Source organism: Galeopterus variegatus, unplaced genomic scaffold (assembly GCF_000696425.1).
Source record: "Galeopterus variegatus unplaced genomic scaffold, G_variegatus-3.0.2 Scaffold6666, whole genome shotgun sequence".
NCBI lineage: Eukaryota > Metazoa > Chordata > Mammalia > Dermoptera > Cynocephalidae > Galeopterus > Galeopterus variegatus.
The window spans coordinates 18628-37317 of NW_007732777.1; the positions used below are offsets into that span (position 1 = coordinate 18628).

At 35.8% G+C, this 18690-nt stretch overlaps 1 protein-coding gene across 1 annotated transcript in view; it reads right to left on the reverse strand.

Annotated features, from left to right (window-relative positions):
• The window catches only part of LOC103606538 (eyes absent homolog 3-like), a gene marked incomplete at its 3' end in the record, with an annotated part of 55929 nt that overhangs the window by 14392 nt on the left and 22847 nt on the right, over positions 1–18690 (reverse strand). The window contains exons 2-4 of the mRNA XM_008591122.1: positions 16834–16926; positions 10533–10576; positions 2076–2155 (exon numbers count right to left, since the gene is read on the reverse strand). Coding sequence (XP_008589344.1) covers positions 2076–2155; positions 10533–10576; positions 16834–16863 — 154 coding nt within the window. The remainder of the gene's footprint in view (positions 1–2075; positions 2156–10532; positions 10577–16833; positions 16927–18690) is intronic.

Here is an 18690-nt window from a genome sequence, read left to right on the forward strand (position 1 = left end):
GTACGGGCGCGACACTGAGGGTTGCGATCCGTTGCCGGTCACAAAAAAAGACAAAAAGGGGAAAAAAAGAAAAGACTTACATTTGACAGGAACAAGAATACTATTTCCATTCTGACAAGAAGGAAGCACAAACACATGGGTACAAAAACAGGTAGGTTTGAAGATGTGGTGTTAGTGGGATGATAAGGGAGTTTCCTGTCCAATAGCTTTCATTTGAGAAGTCATCAATTAAGAGTAAGGAAAGGTAAGTATTGGTATTTGGAGAGGAGAGGAGGTGGTATGAAATATTAAAAGGCAAAAACTCATCAGGGAAATGTAGTAGGATGTCCAAGCATGCTGAGTGCTCACTTGAGGTCCTGTGATTATGACTAAGGTTTAACTAGTCAGTCAGTTATATAATTTTACCCAACAAGGATTAACTATTTGTATGTACTTATGGAAAAGGTAGAGAGTTGGGTTAAATTAGGATTGGGGTTTAGCAAGGAGAGTACAAGAGGCAAAATTACTGAAGATATTTATAAGAGAGTAATTATAATAAAGGACCAGAGAATCTATGCTGAGTAAGAAGGAAAATGAAGATAAGAGGGATGTAATGCATACTGGGTAAGTCATCTACATGAATGTTAAAATCACCAAAAGTGCTAAGAGTCTGGATAGAAAAGAAAACAGAGAGGATCTACTTTTAAAAGAATGAAATGACTGGGATTTCAGTCTAAGGTGAAAAGGAAAGATAGGAGAAGGTATAGACACAGACTTCAAAGCAATTAAAGTTTTTGAAGGAAAATAGAAAAAGGAATGATTTCGAGGGAGCAAGAAGTCTCAACTTACTTCCTAGCCCTGAAATATGTAAAGTATAAGATTTTAGGGAACAGGCCTTTTTCTTGGGGATGAGTGGGACATTTAAAAAATTAGAAGAGACACTTCATTGATTAGAGCAGTTTCTAATAGTATAGAGAGCTTCCCATATGTATGACAATCACCTAGCTATCTTCTTGAAAATGCAGATTCCCCATCCACATCAGGTCTACTGAATGATAATCTTTGAAGGTGAGGCCAGAATTCTACATTACAAACAGGCATTCCACGATCGCTATGTGTGCTAAAAGTTGCAAACCATTGGAATATAATCACCTTTAAGAAAATGATATACAGAACTCAAGACATACCTTTTTGTTGTTGATATTATATTTTTAATACATGGGAAGTATATAAGGTTAAGGATAACTGTCTTAAGAGAAGAAATGTTTCCATAACAAGTATCTTTTTTTTTTAAAGTATCTTACACAAATTTATTCTTTTAAAGTGTGTTGTAAAATATGGAAAAGCACAGCTACTTAATTTCAGGGAGGACTATTTGCCCTGTAGAGGCAATTTGGGGAAGTGGGTATGCTATAAAAAGCCTATGTCTACACAAGAAAAAAACAGAACACTCACAAATTTTTTGTCTGATACATGAATATAACAATTCTACAGGAGAGTTAGGGTTGGTTCTTGGGCTCTCAAGGATTGTTTTTCTTCTTTGGACTAGATTGACAGGTGGGACCATTTGATTTTATTAGAACAGTAGACAAATATCAAGTCCTCCAGAGAAGTCGTCAGGTGTTGGCCCGTAAACTTTTCTTTCTCTCTCTTTTTTTTTTAAAAGATGACCGGTAAGGGGATCTTAACCCTTGACTTGGTGTTGTTAGCACCACGCTCAACCAGTGAGCTAACTGGCCACCCCTATATGGGATCCGAACCCGTGGCCTTGGTGTTACCAGCACCACACTCTCCCGAGTGAGCCACAGGCCGAACCCAGCCCATAGACTTTTGATTTTGAGTAAGGCACTATTACCTTTAGAACAACCAACCTCAAAACAAAAATAAAATCACTGGGTAAGCGGATTCCATGTGATTTTTCTTCAGCTGATATGTCAATAAAGCTTAAAGGAGAACACAGGATGAATACACACACAAGGACAGGAAAACTGTCTGGACACCTGAGACAAAGCAATCAGTGAAAACCAATTATACAAGAATAGCATCACCTGTTTATAGGAATGCCTCTTCCATTATGCATAGAATATGGTACTTACTTTCCTCCGACATGGTAAGGTTTGAAGCAAGGCTTGATGTTTCAGGTTTCTGATCACTGACATCCGGGTTGCTTCCTTGACTGGGAGAATCAAAATGAATACATTAGCCCCTGACTGATTTGCTGCACTGCTAAAAGTGATGAGATCAAACTCACTTCCTCCTAGGTTATACAAGACTAAGAGGCAAGGTAAATATTCATGATATAATTATTCTTGGTTTTTAGCAACTACTTGAAAAAAGCTAGGACCAGGGCTAGGATGCTCAGCATTCTATTATTCTTTCTCATACCACAGGACCCCTTTAGTTTTTATATAACTCAAAAACTCCAGCTAAGTCAAAGGCAAGTCAGATTTTTCTCCAATACCATATGTTAAAAGAAAAAGTGCACAACATCTGAAACACTTCTCTGTCACTTTTTTTTTTTTTTTTTTTTTTTTTTTTTCTTTTTCCATGTCCGGAAACAGAGCGCAACACTCAGTGTCGCCCCCGTACCGGACCGGGACCGGCAACGGGATCGCACCCCTCGGTGCTGCTCCCGCGCCTCGCTCAGCCAGTGAGCGGGAACCGGTCTGTATGTGGGATCCGAACCCTCGGCGGGAGCGCCGCCGCGCTTCCCAAGCAGCGCACTATAGCAGTGCGCCACTGGGCCGGCCCATCTGTCACTTTTTAAAAATATATATATATTATATATTTATGTGGTATAATGTGATGTTTTGATATATGTTCATACTGTGGAATGACTAAATCAAGTCAATTAACAAATCCATCACCTCACATACTTATTTTTTTGTGGTGAAAACATTTAAAATCTACTCTTTTAGCAATTTTGAAATATACAGTGCATTATTATTTATTATAGCCACCATGCTGTGCAATAGTGCTCTGTCACTGATTCTAAACTACCACAGGGAAGTAGGGAGATGCCTGATTTCAGACAGTGGTTCTCAACTGGCTACAAACCATAACCACTTGAGAAGTTTTTTCAAATTATACATGCTTGTTTCCAAGCAGGGGTTCTGAACCCTTAAAATGACTTATTCCACCGTATCTCTCTTCTCCCCTAATTAAAAAAAAAAAATTTAGTATTTTATTTTTCATTATACCCAGGACTGAGCAACACCTTTTTTTTTTTTTAACTTATAAGGACAAATTGCAAAATGTAAATGTAAACTGGGAGGACAAGTCATTACGTTAAATACTTTAATGCTGGGAAGACTCCACTAAAATGCTGCAATGGAAATTATTCTAACTTTAGTCCCTCCCAACGTTTTCCCTTTTCCTTCTATTTTACTTCCAACTCTCCAGTTATTCCCTACAGTATAGCACAGTGATTAAGAGAGCAAATTCTAGTGCCAGACAGTTTGAGTTCATATGCTACTCTGCCAATAACTAGCTCTATGATGTCGGGCACATCACTGCATTTCTCCATGCCCCAGTTTCTTTATCTGTCAATGAGGATAAAAATAGAACCTACTTCATAGGGTTGCTATGAGGATTAATGAGTTAATATATAAAAAGTACTCAAAGCAAAGACACAGTAGGCACAATATAACTGTAACTGTTATTATATTACAACTTATTACCAGCCCAGGCATCCTTCCCACATTCATGTTCCCTAGAAAGAAATCTGCTTTGCTCTTTCATACTCCAGGGAAAGGTGGAGGACACTGTACCAGAGGCTAGCCTTATCTGTAAAGATAAAGCTAACTAATCAAAGGTAAGAGTAGTTTCTATAAAGCAAAAAATTTAAGAGAAATGTTATTTAAATAAAAAATACACAGCATCAAAGTTCTTAAAGCTCTCATATCATTTCTGAAATTGACCTCTAATATTCAAGCATAATAAAGGGTTTATTTTCCTGGTATATTTTGAATCTTCAAATAATTTTTTCTCAGATGTAATTAATTTTCAAAGCTAAATTCACAGATAAAGTTTATTTTTACCTTTTCACTCAAATGCTAACTATCTTTGGAATAGGACCTAATGTACTAGCCAAGATGTGAGCATGGGAATTGAAGGGTAAGGGTAAAAAATCACATGGAGTAGTTATACCACTGTTTCTCAAACTGGCCAATTCATTATGATTACCTGAATGGTTGATAAAAATACAGACTTCTAGGCGCTGTCTTACACCTACTTAAACAGAATTCCCAGGGGGAAAAGCATAAAACTGGACCGGAATTTCACATTATTTACTGTACTGACTAGTTTGTCTTCTATGTGTACCTCGATAAGTCTGGGGTTCACTGTTAGACCCACTGTTGAAGACTATTTCTAGATACTGTATCTTAGAAGCTGGTGATATTTGTGTGGTCTAGTATACACTAGACCAGTCCCTAAAATTTGATAGCCCAAGAATCTTATGTTATAGCAAAATCCCCTGCATATTCAACATATCCAACTGAGCGCTAGAGATTAAATAGAAGCAACAGTGCCAAGATAAATTAACTCCAGCACTTTCTTAAATATTTAAAATTATCTCTGATAATTTTTAATGATATTCTGTCTCAAAATATAATTATTTTTAGTTATATAAACATAAATTTTGCTTAACAATGTATGTACCATGAAACAAAAGTTCGAAAATAAAATTTAAAAAAAAAGAGCAAAAACACCCAAACTCCATAAAGTGAGCATCATAAAAACCTCCTCTTCTCATTCAACAGAACTCTTGTCCGTTATGAACACAATCAACAGATGAATGAACAAATTAAATGAGGTCTAGATTACAATGGAATATTATTCAGCCTGAAAAAGGAAGGAAATTCTGATGCATGCTACAAATGGATTAAACTTGAAGATATCATGCTAAGTCACACAAAGACAAATATTTTATAATTCCATTTATATGAGATACTCAGAGTAGTCAAAGTCATAGAGACAGAAAGTAGAATGATGGTTGCCAGGAGCTGGAAGAGAGTGGAATGGGGAGTTATTGTTTAATGAGTATGGAGTTTGTTTGGGAAGATGAAAAAAGTTCTAGAGATGGACAGTGGTGACTGTTGCGTACTTAATGCCACTGAACCATATAGGTAAAAATGGTTAAGATGGTAAATTTTATGTATGTATTATCATAACAAAAAAATTGCTGAAGGAAAGAAAAGAGATAACTGCAGGAAAAGACAAAGGTGACAGGTTCTGTAGTGTAAATGGAGGAGTCAGCCCTTAGATAAGAGCAGAGGAATTACAGAGGAAAGGGAAGCAGAATCTGCAGAGAAGCAGATAAGTGGGTGAATTTGGTGATACGCAAGGTGCACCTATCTAATCACTTCTACTTTTCTCTTTGAATTAGTGAGCAAGATCCACAGCTTGAGCGAATGGGAGTAGCAGAGAGGGGAAGGAAAGAGAGAGGGCAGGAGGCAAAGAGGGAGGAAAGGAAGGAAATTAAGATGATTTTAGACACTGGAAAATCAGACACAACAGGAAGGGTGTTTAAGTGCCTGTTTCAAATGTAATCACGAACAGAAACTGAGACCAGTCATAATAATTTTGTGTTTTTCTCTTACAATGTCCAAGTGATTGGGAATAAGTATGAAACAGGTAGATAGTTGGGTTCAATCAACGTTGTAGTTTTCTTAGGCAAGTATGAAACACGGAAAAAGGGGAGGAAGTTAAGAATGTTTGTAAGGGACTGATTACAGTAGTACATCTTATAATTTAAGCAGTGTAAGGAAGAAATTGAAGTTCTTTTTGAGGGAAGGGTCAGTGGTTGATAGAAAAGATATGATAAATTGTTTAACTTGACATGTAGTACATCATAAGGCTAGCATGGTAGTTCTAGAATAAATAAGGGGAATGATAATGTGTGGTGGTAAAAGAATAGGATTCTTGAAATTAATGTGTTAGATAGAGGTGATGCAGTTACTGGCTCATATGGTTGGTGGACAAACAAGAGGTAAGAACTGTGGAAAACTGAAAACCATGGTGTTGTGAAAGTCAGAGCATGAGATGCAAAGAAATTGCCTCTTTTTTAAGAAGGAGTGGAGCTAATGACTAAGCCATCCCATAACCATTTGGTATGCCAAATCCCTTGGATTTCCCTTTTTTTGTCTTATGCTTCCTATTTTGCATACTATACGTCTGACTTAAGAGTACAGTATTTTCATCTTTTTTTTTTCCTTTTTGTCTTTTTTACTGACCGGTAACAGGATCGCAACCCTCGGTGTCGCTCCCGCGCCTCGCTCAGCCAGTGAGCGGGAACCGGTCTGTATGTGGGATCCGAACCCTCGGCGGGAGCGCCGCCGCGCTTCCCAAGCAGCGCACTATAGCAGTGCGCCACTGGGCCGGCCCATCTGTCACTTTTTAAAAATATATATATATTATATATTTATGTGGTATAATGTGATGTTTTGATATATGTTCATACTGTGGAATGACTAAATCAAGTCAATTAACAAATCCATCACCTCACATACTTATTTTTTTGTGGTGAAAACATTTAAAATCTACTCTTTTAGCAATTTTGAAATATACAGTGCATTATTATTTATTATAGCCACCATGCTGTGCAATAGTGCTCTGTCACTGATTCTAAACTACCACAGGGAAGTAGGGAGATGCCTGATTTCAGACAGTGGTTCTCAACTGGCTACAAACCATAACCACTTGAGAAGTTTTTTCAAATTATACATGCTTGTTTCCAAGCAGGGGTTCTGAACCCTTAAAATGACTTATTCCACCGTATCTCTCTTCTCCCCTAATTTAAAAAAAAAAAATTTAGTATTTTATTTTTCATTATACCCAGGACTGAGCAACACCTTTTTTTTTTTTTAACTTATAAGGACAAATTGCAAAATGTAAATGTAAACTGGGAGGACAAGTAAAAAAAAAAAATTTAGTATTTTATTTTTTATTATACCCAGGACTGAGCAACACCTTTTTTTTTTTTTTAACTTATAAGGACAAATTGCAAAATGTAAATGTAAACTGGGAGGACAAGTCATTACGTTAAATACTTTAATGCTGGGAAGACTCCACTAAAATGCTGCAATGGAAATTATTCTAACTTTAGTCCCTCCCAACGTTTTCCCTTTTCCTTCTATTTTACTTCCAACTCTCCAGTTATTCCCTACAGTATAGCACAGTGATTAAGAGAGCAAATTCTAGTGCCAGACAGTTTGAGTTCATATGCTACTCTGCCAATAACTAGCTCTATGATGTCGGGCACATCACTGCATTTCTCCATGCCCCAGTTTCTTTATCTGTCAATGAGGATAAAAATAGAACCTACTTCATAGGGTTGCTATGAGGATTAATGAGTTAATATATAAAAAGTACTCAAAGCAAAGACACAGTAGGCACAATATAACTGTAACTGTTATTATATTACAACTTATTACCAGCCCAGGCATCCTTCCCACATTCATGTTCCCTAGAAAGAAATCTGCTTTGCTCTTTCATACTCCAGGGAAAGGTGGAGGACACTGTACCAGAGGCTAGCCTTATCTGTAAAGATAAAGCTAACTAATCAAAGGTAAGAGTAGTTTCTATAAAGCAAAAAATTTAAGAGAAATGTTATTTAAATAAAAAATACACAGCATCAAAGTTCTTAAAGCTCTCATATCATTTCTGAAATTGACCTCTAATATTCAAGCATAATAAAGGGTTTATTTTCCTGGTATATTTTGAATCTTCAAATAATTTTTTCTCAGATGTAATTAATTTTCAAAGCTAAATTCACAGATAAAGTTTATTTTTACCTTTTCACTCAAATGCTAACTATCTTTGGAATAGGACCTAATGTACTAGCCAAGATGTGAGCATGGGAATTGAAGGGTAAGGGTAAAAAATCACATGGAGTAGTTATACCACTGTTTCTCAAACTGGCCAATTCATTATGATTACCTGAATGGTTGATAAAAATACAGACTTCTAGGCGCTGTCTTACACCTACTTAAACAGAATTCCCAGGGGGAAAAGCATAAAACTGGACCGGAATTTCACATTATTTACTGTACTGACTAGTTTGTCTTCTATGTGTACCTCGATAAGTCTGGGGTTCACTGTTAGACCCACTGTTGAAGACTATTTCTAGATACTGTATCTTAGAAGCTGGTGATATTTGTGTGGTCTAGTATACACTAGACCAGTCCCTAAAATTTGATAGCCCAAGAATCTTATGTTATAGCAAAATCCCCTGCATATTCAACATATCCAACTGAGCGCTAGAGATTAAATAGAAGCAACAGTGCCAAGATAAATTAACTCCAGCACTTTCTTAAATATTTAAAATTATCTCTGATAATTTTTAATGATATTCTGTCTCAAAATATAATTATTTTTAGTTATATAAACATAAATTTTGCTTAACAATGTATGTACCATGAAACAAAAGTTCGAAAATAAAATTTAAAAAAAAAGAGCAAAAACACCCAAACTCCATAAAGTGAGCATCATAAAAACCTCCTCTTCTCATTCAACAGAACTCTTGTCCGTTATGAACACAATCAACAGATGAATGAACAAATTAAATGAGGTCTAGATTACAATGGAATATTATTCAGCCTGAAAAAGGAAGGAAATTCTGATGCATGCTACAAATGGATTAAACTTGAAGATATCATGCTAAGTCACACAAAGACAAATATTTTATAATTCCATTTATATGAGATACTCAGAGTAGTCAAAGTCATAGAGACAGAAAGTAGAATGATGGTTGCCAGGAGCTGGAAGAGAGTGGAATGGGGAGTTATTGTTTAATGAGTATGGAGTTTGTTTGGGAAGATGAAAAAAGTTCTAGAGATGGACAGTGGTGACTGTTGCGTACTTAATGCCACTGAACCATATAGGTAAAAATGGTTAAGATGGTAAATTTTATGTATGTATTATCATAACAAAAAAATTGCTGAAGGAAAGAAAAGAGATAACTGCAGGAAAAGACAAAGGTGACAGGTTCTGTAGTGTAAATGGAGGAGTCAGCCCTTAGATAAGAGCAGAGGAATTACAGAGGAAAGGGAAGCAGAATCTGCAGAGAAGCAGATAAGTGGGTGAATTTGGTGATACGCAAGGTGCACCTATCTAATCACTTCTACTTTTCTCTTTGAATTAGTGAGCAAGATCCACAGCTTGAGCGAATGGGAGTAGCAGAGAGGGGAAGGAAAGAGAGAGGGCAGGAGGCAAAGAGGGAGGAAAGGAAGGAAATTAAGATGATTTTAGACACTGGAAAATCAGACACAACAGGAAGGGTGTTTAAGTGCCTGTTTCAAATGTAATCACGAACAGAAACTGAGACCAGTCATAATAATTTTGTGTTTTTCTCTTACAATGTCCAAGTGATTGGGAATAAGTATGAAACAGGTAGATAGTTGGGTTCAATCAACGTTGTAGTTTTCTTAGGCAAGTATGAAACACGGAAAAAGGGGAGGAAGTTAAGAATGTTTGTAAGGGACTGATTACAGTAGTACATCTTATAATTTAAGCAGTGTAAGGAAGAAATTGACTTAGGCAAGTATGAAACACGGAAAAAGGGGAGGAAGTTAAGAATGTTTTGTAAGGGACTGATTACAGTAGTACATCTTATAATTTAAGCAGTGTAAGGAAGAAATTGAAGTTCTTTTTGAGGGAAGGGTCAGTGGTTGATAGAAAAGATATGATAAATTGTTTAACTTGACATGTAGTACATCATAAGGCTAGCATGGTAGTTCTAGAATAAATAAGGGGAATGATGTGTGGTGGTAAAAGAATAGGATTCTTGAAATTGATGTGTTAGATAGAGGTGATGCAGTTACTGGCTCATATGGTTGGTGGACAAACAAGAGGTAAGAACTGTGGAAAACTGAAAACCATGGTGTTGTGAAAGTCAGAGCATGAGATGCAAAGAAATTGCCTCTTTTTTAAGAAGGAGTGGAGCTAATGACTAAGCCATCCCATAACCATTTGGTATGCCAAATCCCTTGGATTTCCCTTTTTTTGTCTTATGCTTCCTATTTTGCATACTATACGTCTGACTTAAGAGTACAGTATTTTCATCTTTTTTTTTTCCTTTTTGTCTTTTTTACTGACCGGTAACAGGATCGCAACCCTCGGTGTCGCGCCCGCACCGCGCTCAGCCAGTGAGCGGGAACCGGTCTCCACATGGGATCCGAACCCTCGGCGGGAGCGCCACCGCGCTCCCAAGCGGCGCACTCTCCAGTGCGCCACCGGGCCAGCCCAGTATTTTCATCTTTACCATCAAGTCTCCCCTACATTGTACAGTGCCTGATATATAACATAAATTCAATACATAGAGGTGAATAAATAATGAATGCAAAAGAAAAAATCAGCATGTGTGTTTTGGGGAAAAACTATTTCTGGGGGAAATTTTAATATTTCCCTCTAAAGTTAATCCAAATAAATTCAAAATGTAAAGGCTGATGGTAAGAACGAAAAAGAGGGCAGTCAACCCAAAGCATGCCCATACACCAATCAACATGTGAAAAAATTATAAGTAGATTAAAAATAAATTCAAATTTACATACCTTAAAGTTTGCTCTCCTGATTCCTGCATCTTGGCTTTTTTAATCTGCAAAAATAAATATAAAAAGGTACAATGTAGTAATCTGTTTTTGAAATCATCTAGCTGCTCAAATAACAAGCTAATATTAGCTAATATATTACAGGTTAACTGTTTCATTTTGTTTTGCTTAGAATTAATTAATTAATCCTTGTTATATTTTAGAATTAGAGATAGACTTCTTTGTTTTTCACATGGAGCTCTTCTTAATGAAAAAAATGTTCTACAGACTCAAAGTAAAATGTTTACCAGGATTTTTACTCAAAGTAGAATGTTTACCAGGATAAAACTATCCAAATTTTAATACAAACTAGTTGGTTTTATATTATAATTGACACATTATACTTAATCAAAAAGGAAGGATGGCAATCTGGATATCATCTATTCATTATTTAACAGAAATATCTTTATACTTAAATTGCTTAAGTGCCAAAAATTAATATAAATTCTTATCAGCTTACCAGTAATTTAAAAAATACTCTTCACACTATCTTGCTTTTTTCCATAATTCACCATCTGGGGTGAAGGCATTTCCACTGAAACAGTTTAAGAATCCACAAATGGAAGATCAGTGGTTAACACTACTAATGGACTTCCCAGTTTCACATTACATCTGATTTTAGAGCTCTCTCATTAAAATAATTGGTTACATGGGGCTGGCCATTTAGCTCAGTTGGTTACAGCGCAGTGTTATAACACGAAGGTGAAGGGTTCGCATCCCTGTTCCACTCAGCCACCATAAAAATAAATAAATAATAATAGTGGTTACAGTAGAAACATGCTTAGTATGCTTAGCCATTTGAATTATGAATATTTAAAAGTATTTCAAGCTTAAAAAAAAAGGCAGAAACTCTGCTAGATAATTTGAAACAAAATATACCAGAAACAGATTTAACAGGATTAAATTTAACATTTAAGACAAGGTAAATAATAAATGCAATGCCCATAAAATTTCTCATGGGCATCTATTCCTCATGAGAAGACACAACCACAAAATAAATAAAACCAAACACTCCTGATTCTTTGCTTATGGCATGTCACGTGCTATATTCAATTCTGCTTTAATTTTCATAGGTACCAAAAAAGGTAAAAAAAAAAAAAAAAAAGCTTCTAAATTTGAAAACAAAATTACAGAAGCATTTGATGCAAAAACAAAACCTTGAGGTGGGTAAATCCTTACTAAGCATATTAAATCCAAAAGCCATAAAGGAAAATATAGACAGATACGATTATACAAAAATTAAAAATTTCTATATGACAAATACCATAAACCAACCAGAAGGTTGAGAGATCCCAGGATAGCAGGCCGACTGTTGCAAAATCATCTAACCTTATTACAAATGTATGACATAATCTTACTGAAAGGGAAAATGATTTGACCTAAGAAACATTGGAAAAGTGTTTTGACTAGAAGCTGTAAGGCTAAAGACAAGAAAAATAAAACTATTTAGTTTATCTGCCTGCCATAATTTCACAAGTGACAAAATATAGGCCCTTGATACAAAATGTTCTGTCCTTCCTACCTGAAGATGACAGTATTTATATAAGGTCAGATAATAATGTACTTTTCAAACAGTAGGGATGAATTTATTCTCAGTTCATCCAAAGACCTTCTTTGGTATCAAAGAAATGTATTTATGAACTGACTGACTGAGTAACCAAAACAGCCTATAGTCTGCAAACAATAATCCTTACAAAGAAAATATGAGCCTTTGGAAACCTAATTTATCACAGTTTTAATTTTATTAGAGCTATGGAGTTACAAATTTACCTAATCAACTCAAAAAAAAAAAAAAAAGAGGTATGCTCCTTCACTTTTTATTTATTACAGTGCCAACCTAGTATGAAGAATAAGTACTCTTAAACAAAAATGAAGAAAATGTTCCTAAAGTCACATCTACCAAACAGAAAAGTCTGGGGGAGGAAAATGTGTTACCAGATAATTTTTTATCTCACAAGGCCCACTGTTTGCTTTGATTTGGGCACTTATGCCCCCTCCAAGGGACAGGAAGCATGTGCTTGCTATTGGACATTAGAGGCAGGTAAACTAACTCAATACAGACAGATTTCACAAATACAGGTTCAAGCAATGCAACCCAGAAACTGACAGAAAATGAGTCCTGGTTTTTCACAGGAATAGCAAAGATTGAATAGCAACTGGATCAACATTTTACAGAGTAATACAGTTTCTGCAATAATGAATACTAAAAACTCTACACAGCAAGGTAAGTAAACAAGATTCCAAACAACCTGTGTATAGGGAACAAATTTAGTTAATAAAATCAGTACAGATTATACAAGCAACTGGTATGCATGGGATTAAGGCCATATCCACTTAGCAATATTCGTGAGAAGTATACTGTTAGCGCAATCTTCAAATACAGAAGGTAAACTACTTCTGTATCTTACGGAATACAATGAGAAATAAATGCTGACAGGCTGCCAGCAGGTGGGAAAGCAATAGGCTGAAAAAGCACTCTCTCCGTGTCAGGATTAAAAGTAATCACTACCTCTCTTTGCATGTGACATAGTCTTATATACAGAATCTTAGATAATCCATTAAAAAAATTAGAACTGACAAGCAAATTCAGCAAGATAGCAAGATAAAAGACAAACATATACAAATCAATTGCATTTCTATAAATGTGCACTGAACAATCCAAAAATGAAATTAAGAAAACAATTCCACTTACAATAGCACCAAAAGAAATAAAACACTTAGGAATAAATTTAACAAAAGTGTAAAACCTATATAATGAAAAACTACAATACATGTTGAAAGAAATTACAGAAGAACTAAACAAATGGAAAGATACCCCACATTCATGAATTAGAAGAATTAATCTTGTAAAGATGGCAATACATCCCAAATTGACCTACAGAGTCAACCCAATTCCTATCAAAATCCCAGCTGGCTTCTTTGGAGAAATTAACAAGTTGATCCCAAATTTCATATGAAAATGAAAGGGATCCACAATAGCCAAAATAATCTTGAAAAAGAACAACAAAGTTGGAGGACTCACATTTCTCACATTTTAAAACTTACTACAAAGCTACAGTAATCAAGACAGTGTGGTACTGGCAGGAATATGAATATACGGGTCAATGGCATAGAATTGAGAGTCCAGAAATAGGCCTCTACAGTTATGGTCAATTGATTTTCAACAAGGTTAACAGATTTGCAGTCGAATGACTTTCAACAAGGGTGCCAAAACAATTCAATAAGTAAAGAATAGTCTTTTCAACAAATGATGTTGGGACATGCAAAAAATGAAGTTGAACCTGAGGTTAGCATTTATGTTGCATTGTGAATGATGACCTGAATAAAATCTTTAGGTAGAGCAAGCAAGTAGTAGAGAAACAAGAGCAGGGATAATTCAGTAAGAAGAGTCAAGAAAATATGATGGGATTAAAATAACTTCAATAATAATGCCCATCAGTAACATTTTTCCCCATATACAGGTAAACAGTAGGGTTAAAAATCTTGGCTTTGGGCGGGGTGGGGAAGAAGAGACAACAATCACAACAATTCCTTGAACTTGTTAAGACAAATGAACAGATATGATGTTGATGGGGGGAGGGGAAATAAGGAGGGCGGATGAGGAATTGGTAAAGGGACACAAAAATCAACTACATTGTATTGATAGATTAAAATTTTAAAAAATTAAATTTTTTTTAAATCTTGGCTTTATCATCAACTTAAGAGACAACAATCACAACAATTCCTTGAACTTGTTAAGACAAATGAACAGATATGATGTTGATGGGGGGAGGGGAAATAAGGAGGGGGGATGAGGAATTGGTAAAGGGACACAAAAATCAACTACATTGTATTGATAAATTAAAATTTTAAAAAATTAAATTTTTTTTAAATCTTGGCTTTATCATCAACTTGGGACAGGACTACTCTCTCCAATTATATTTTAGATCTCTAGTACAGCCTGTGAAAAGCTGTTTTTCTCCTCAAAGTGTGACATTTACTCTTCCTATTCTATTTTTTAAGTGTTCTGTGTTTTCTTAGATTCTGTATTTATCCATTTGGCATCCATTAATCATAGGGCCAAAAGTAAAAGCCAAAGTTGTTTACATCTCTCCTGTGATCCAGAGCTCATACTCTAAACCATCTCCTTTATCTAACTCTCACACACCAAGTACCTGTTTCTACTGCCCTAAATCAACCAAGGACGAGGTACCAACTAGGGACAGCCCCTAGGCCACAAAGGCCACTAGAATTATTAAAACTGGCCAGTCCTAAACTGTTTACCCTGCCTTGCCTTATCTTTCCTGTGCAAACCCCAGTAAAATCTGTGGTCCATCCCTTCCCCTTGCTTCTTTCCATCTACTGACCGACACTGGTGCTTCCTTCCTCCTGTGGCCCCGTGTAGCATGCTGTGCCTCTGGTTTCTAGGGGAACCATGAGTAACATTAAACTTTTCTTCCAATGGCATTGACCTCTCCACGTTGTTACTCGGTCAACTTTATAAGACCCAGGCACAGATCAATAAGGAAATGATGCCCCATGACAATAACAATTTATAGTCAGCAGAAAATTTGGTTTTAAAGTGCATCAATTTCTTACCTTCTCCTGAAGTAACAATCAAGTTTTGCACAACATGTTATAGAAGCTGAACAGAACAAGGAAATGAAGCAGAGCAGAAGAGATGACTCGTCTCTCTCACGTCAGCCTCCTAATTCTCATTACTAACAAAAATACCTATTTCAACAGTATGTCAATACTTACATAAGTCTTTTGAAAACATGACTTACTACATTGAAAATGTGTCTTACTACATTAAAAACTCAATGACATAATTTTCTTCGGTACATTTAGTGTTTATAATTCAGCTATTTGTTCCAATAGTGTACACTACTCAGAATGATTTTTAACCCTACCATTTCCCTGATTAATAATGTCCCACCAGGGACAGGGGATCACATTTCAAATGTTTCAAAAGGTCTTTTTATCAGCTGCTTATGTCTTTCTAGTTTTATACTTACAAGTAAGAGGGCTAAAAGAACAATGGCAAAGTAATCATCGGTATGTATTTCTCAACATAAAGAAGAATATTAAAATTATACTAAAGAACTTAATTATTTAAATGGAAGCCACTCTCCTTCCTTTTGTGATGAAAAGTACATATAGAACATGAAAAACTTATCCCATTATCTGCTTTCAAAATTCAAATATTTCTAGGTTGGCTTTTCCTTTTTTTTTTTTTGTCTGTTTTCGTGACCGGCAACAGATTGCAACCCTCGGTGTTGCGCCCACACTTCGCTCAGCCAGTGAGCAGCCGGTCTGTATGTGGGAGTCTGTTTTCGTGACCGGCAACGGATCGCAACCCTCGGTGTTGCGCCCGCACTTCGCTCAGCCAGTGAGCAGCCGGTCTGTATGTGGGATCCGAACCCTCGGCGGGAGCGCCGCCGCACTCCCAAGCGGCGCACTGTAGCAGTGTGCCACCGGGCGGCCCCTAGGTTGGCTTTTCATAAAGAAAAGTGAACATGTAACATTTTGTATCTTCTCTTAATATGAAATGCAAGAGGCCCACCCAAGATAGCAAATTGAATCCGTATTTATCTAACTTCAGAAAAAGAAACTCAAGACAAAAAGAAAAAGCCCTTTAACATAAAAGTTATCTTAAAAGAATGACACTATTGCTTTACTTTTTTAAGTGTTAAGGACCAAAAAATAAAAACAAGCCATGGCAAGGCAATAAATCTATGTCACTTGGGGACATTTAGAATTATCTATTTATTACATTAAATATTTAAAAGAAATTAAGAATTCGATCTAGTCTCCAGGTCTTGTCTAGTTTTTTTTTCTTTTTTAAGAATTAGCTAGTGGTCAAATTATACTTTCCTCACTACCAGTATTTTTTAAATTAAGTCAATTAGGGAAATTTGGAGAAAAATAAAGCTAAATTTTCTGGCAGAAATGCTGACATACTGTCTGACCAGTAAATAGATATCCTCTTTTATTCCCTAAAAACTGTAACACTAGCCACTAGTTTGTTTTTTTTTTTAATGACATTCCCAATACAATATTCACTTTGTAATGCTACTTTTCTAAACAGACTTCCTAGAATTAAGTCAGCAAAATATGAATTTAAGGACGTATAACATTGTTTTCTTAGAAGAAAACTATTAAAGAGTCTTTTCCTTATTTTTATCTCTAATTTGGAATCTGTAAGTATAATTGAATAATATTTAAAATCTCTTAAGATTAGCTTTTCTACAATCAACTTTAAATTGTTAAAGGAAATACTTACTGGTTGCTCTGGTAAATCTTCTTCTTCCATGAGGACTGATATTTCTTTATTATCCTTATGTGACTGGATTGAAAGTCTCTCTGTCTTCACAGTCTGTTCAAAAAGGGGGGGATTCAAAGCTTTATATACCTGAAGTATTATCATTGAGGCCATCAGAGAATGATTTTTTAATAATTTGCTACCTCAAGCTTTCTACGTGAGTTCCAATCTCAAAATCTCAAACTTGCACATGGCTTTTCAAAATTGACATGTTGCACCAAGTCAAGAGAGGCGTACACAGTGATTTTTATAATACCTTGCAAAAGCCAACACGCGGAACCACTTCTGCTGGTTACTATCATGCCTAATTGCATTAAACATTTTACAATGACAGCCATGTGCAGATAAAAAAAACAATTTTTTTAAGGATTAGAGTTACATTTAAAATGATAGAGACTGACCTAGCAAGTCAGTGAGTTATGATAACATCTAATCTGCTTTAATGTGGAACATTTACATAATACACAGAATCACTTTAAATAGGACAAACTGGATTATCAAATACAATCAAACCAACTATCTGTCTATATGTAATCAATTTAAAGGAGAAAATTCTTCTGGATCTTAATAATGAAAATAAGTAAAGTGAAACCTTGAATTTCAGAATTAAGGAAAAATAATCATGTAAAGCTAGGGCCCAATTTAATTCTGAAATAGTAAGCTTCCACTAAATATACTGCCTAGTTATTTAAGCAAAATTTTTACCTTCTCAGTCCCTGCTCTTGTCCTGATTCTCAAATAAGAAAAAAGAAAAATAGGATTCTAAGCCCTACATTTAATGGTAAGACCACCTTACTGTGCCCTGACAAGAGACAGACAGAAATTAGAAAATAAATATATTATAAATATGAAATAATCTACTTACATTTAACAAAAATGAGAATAGCACTTCTCCCAAATAGATGCGATTACTTACTTTTAGTTAGTCACACGTTTCTACTTCTTCTACCATCCACTGTACCTAACTTAACATACAAGTACAAAGCTAAAGTACAGAATTTTATTGCAGAAGAAATAAAAATAAATAACATGAAAAGGAAAACAAAACTTCAGTTGTGCCAGTATACCACCACTCTACTTCTACTACTGTCTTGGTGCAGTACAACACACTTTTAGAGCCACACTCCAGAATGAGAAAAGGAGAGAGGGCCGGCCCGTGGCTCACTCGGGAGAGTGCAGTGCTGATAACACCAAGGCCCCGGGTTTGGATCCCACATTAGGGATGGCCGGTTCGCTCACTGGCTGAGCGCGGTGCTGACACCACCAAGTCAAGGGTTAAGATCCCCTTACCGGTCATCTTTAAAAAAAAAAAAGAAAAGAAAAGGAGAGAAAACACGTGTAAGGGATACTATTAAATGTAAAACCGTCCACCTCTGACACAGCTTTATTCCCTGCCCTGATCTAGAATATCAAAAGAAAAAAAAAAAAGCTTAAAGGTCAGAAGCACTTGATGCTCAATGCACTCACGTGTAGCTCATACAGAGCTTCAAAAGCTAAGTTCTCCTACTACATGACGTAGATAACTAGTGCTGCAGAATTAGAGTGCAATAACTAAAGCTCACAGGGGCTATCTTCCCTGAACTTGTTTTGCTCCACTCAGAAGAGCATAATCAACATGACATGAAACTGATTCACAACTTCAAAAGATGAAACATTTTTTATTTTACCAGTTTGTATCTATCGTAGTTTTAGACTGAAATGTGTTTTCTTTATGGGATTTTAGTACTGTCTAAACGTACGTTATGTTTATATATGATTTTATCCCTTAAGAAAGAGCAAAATAGGACCCAATCACTAGAAAAAGGTAATGCCTTTAAT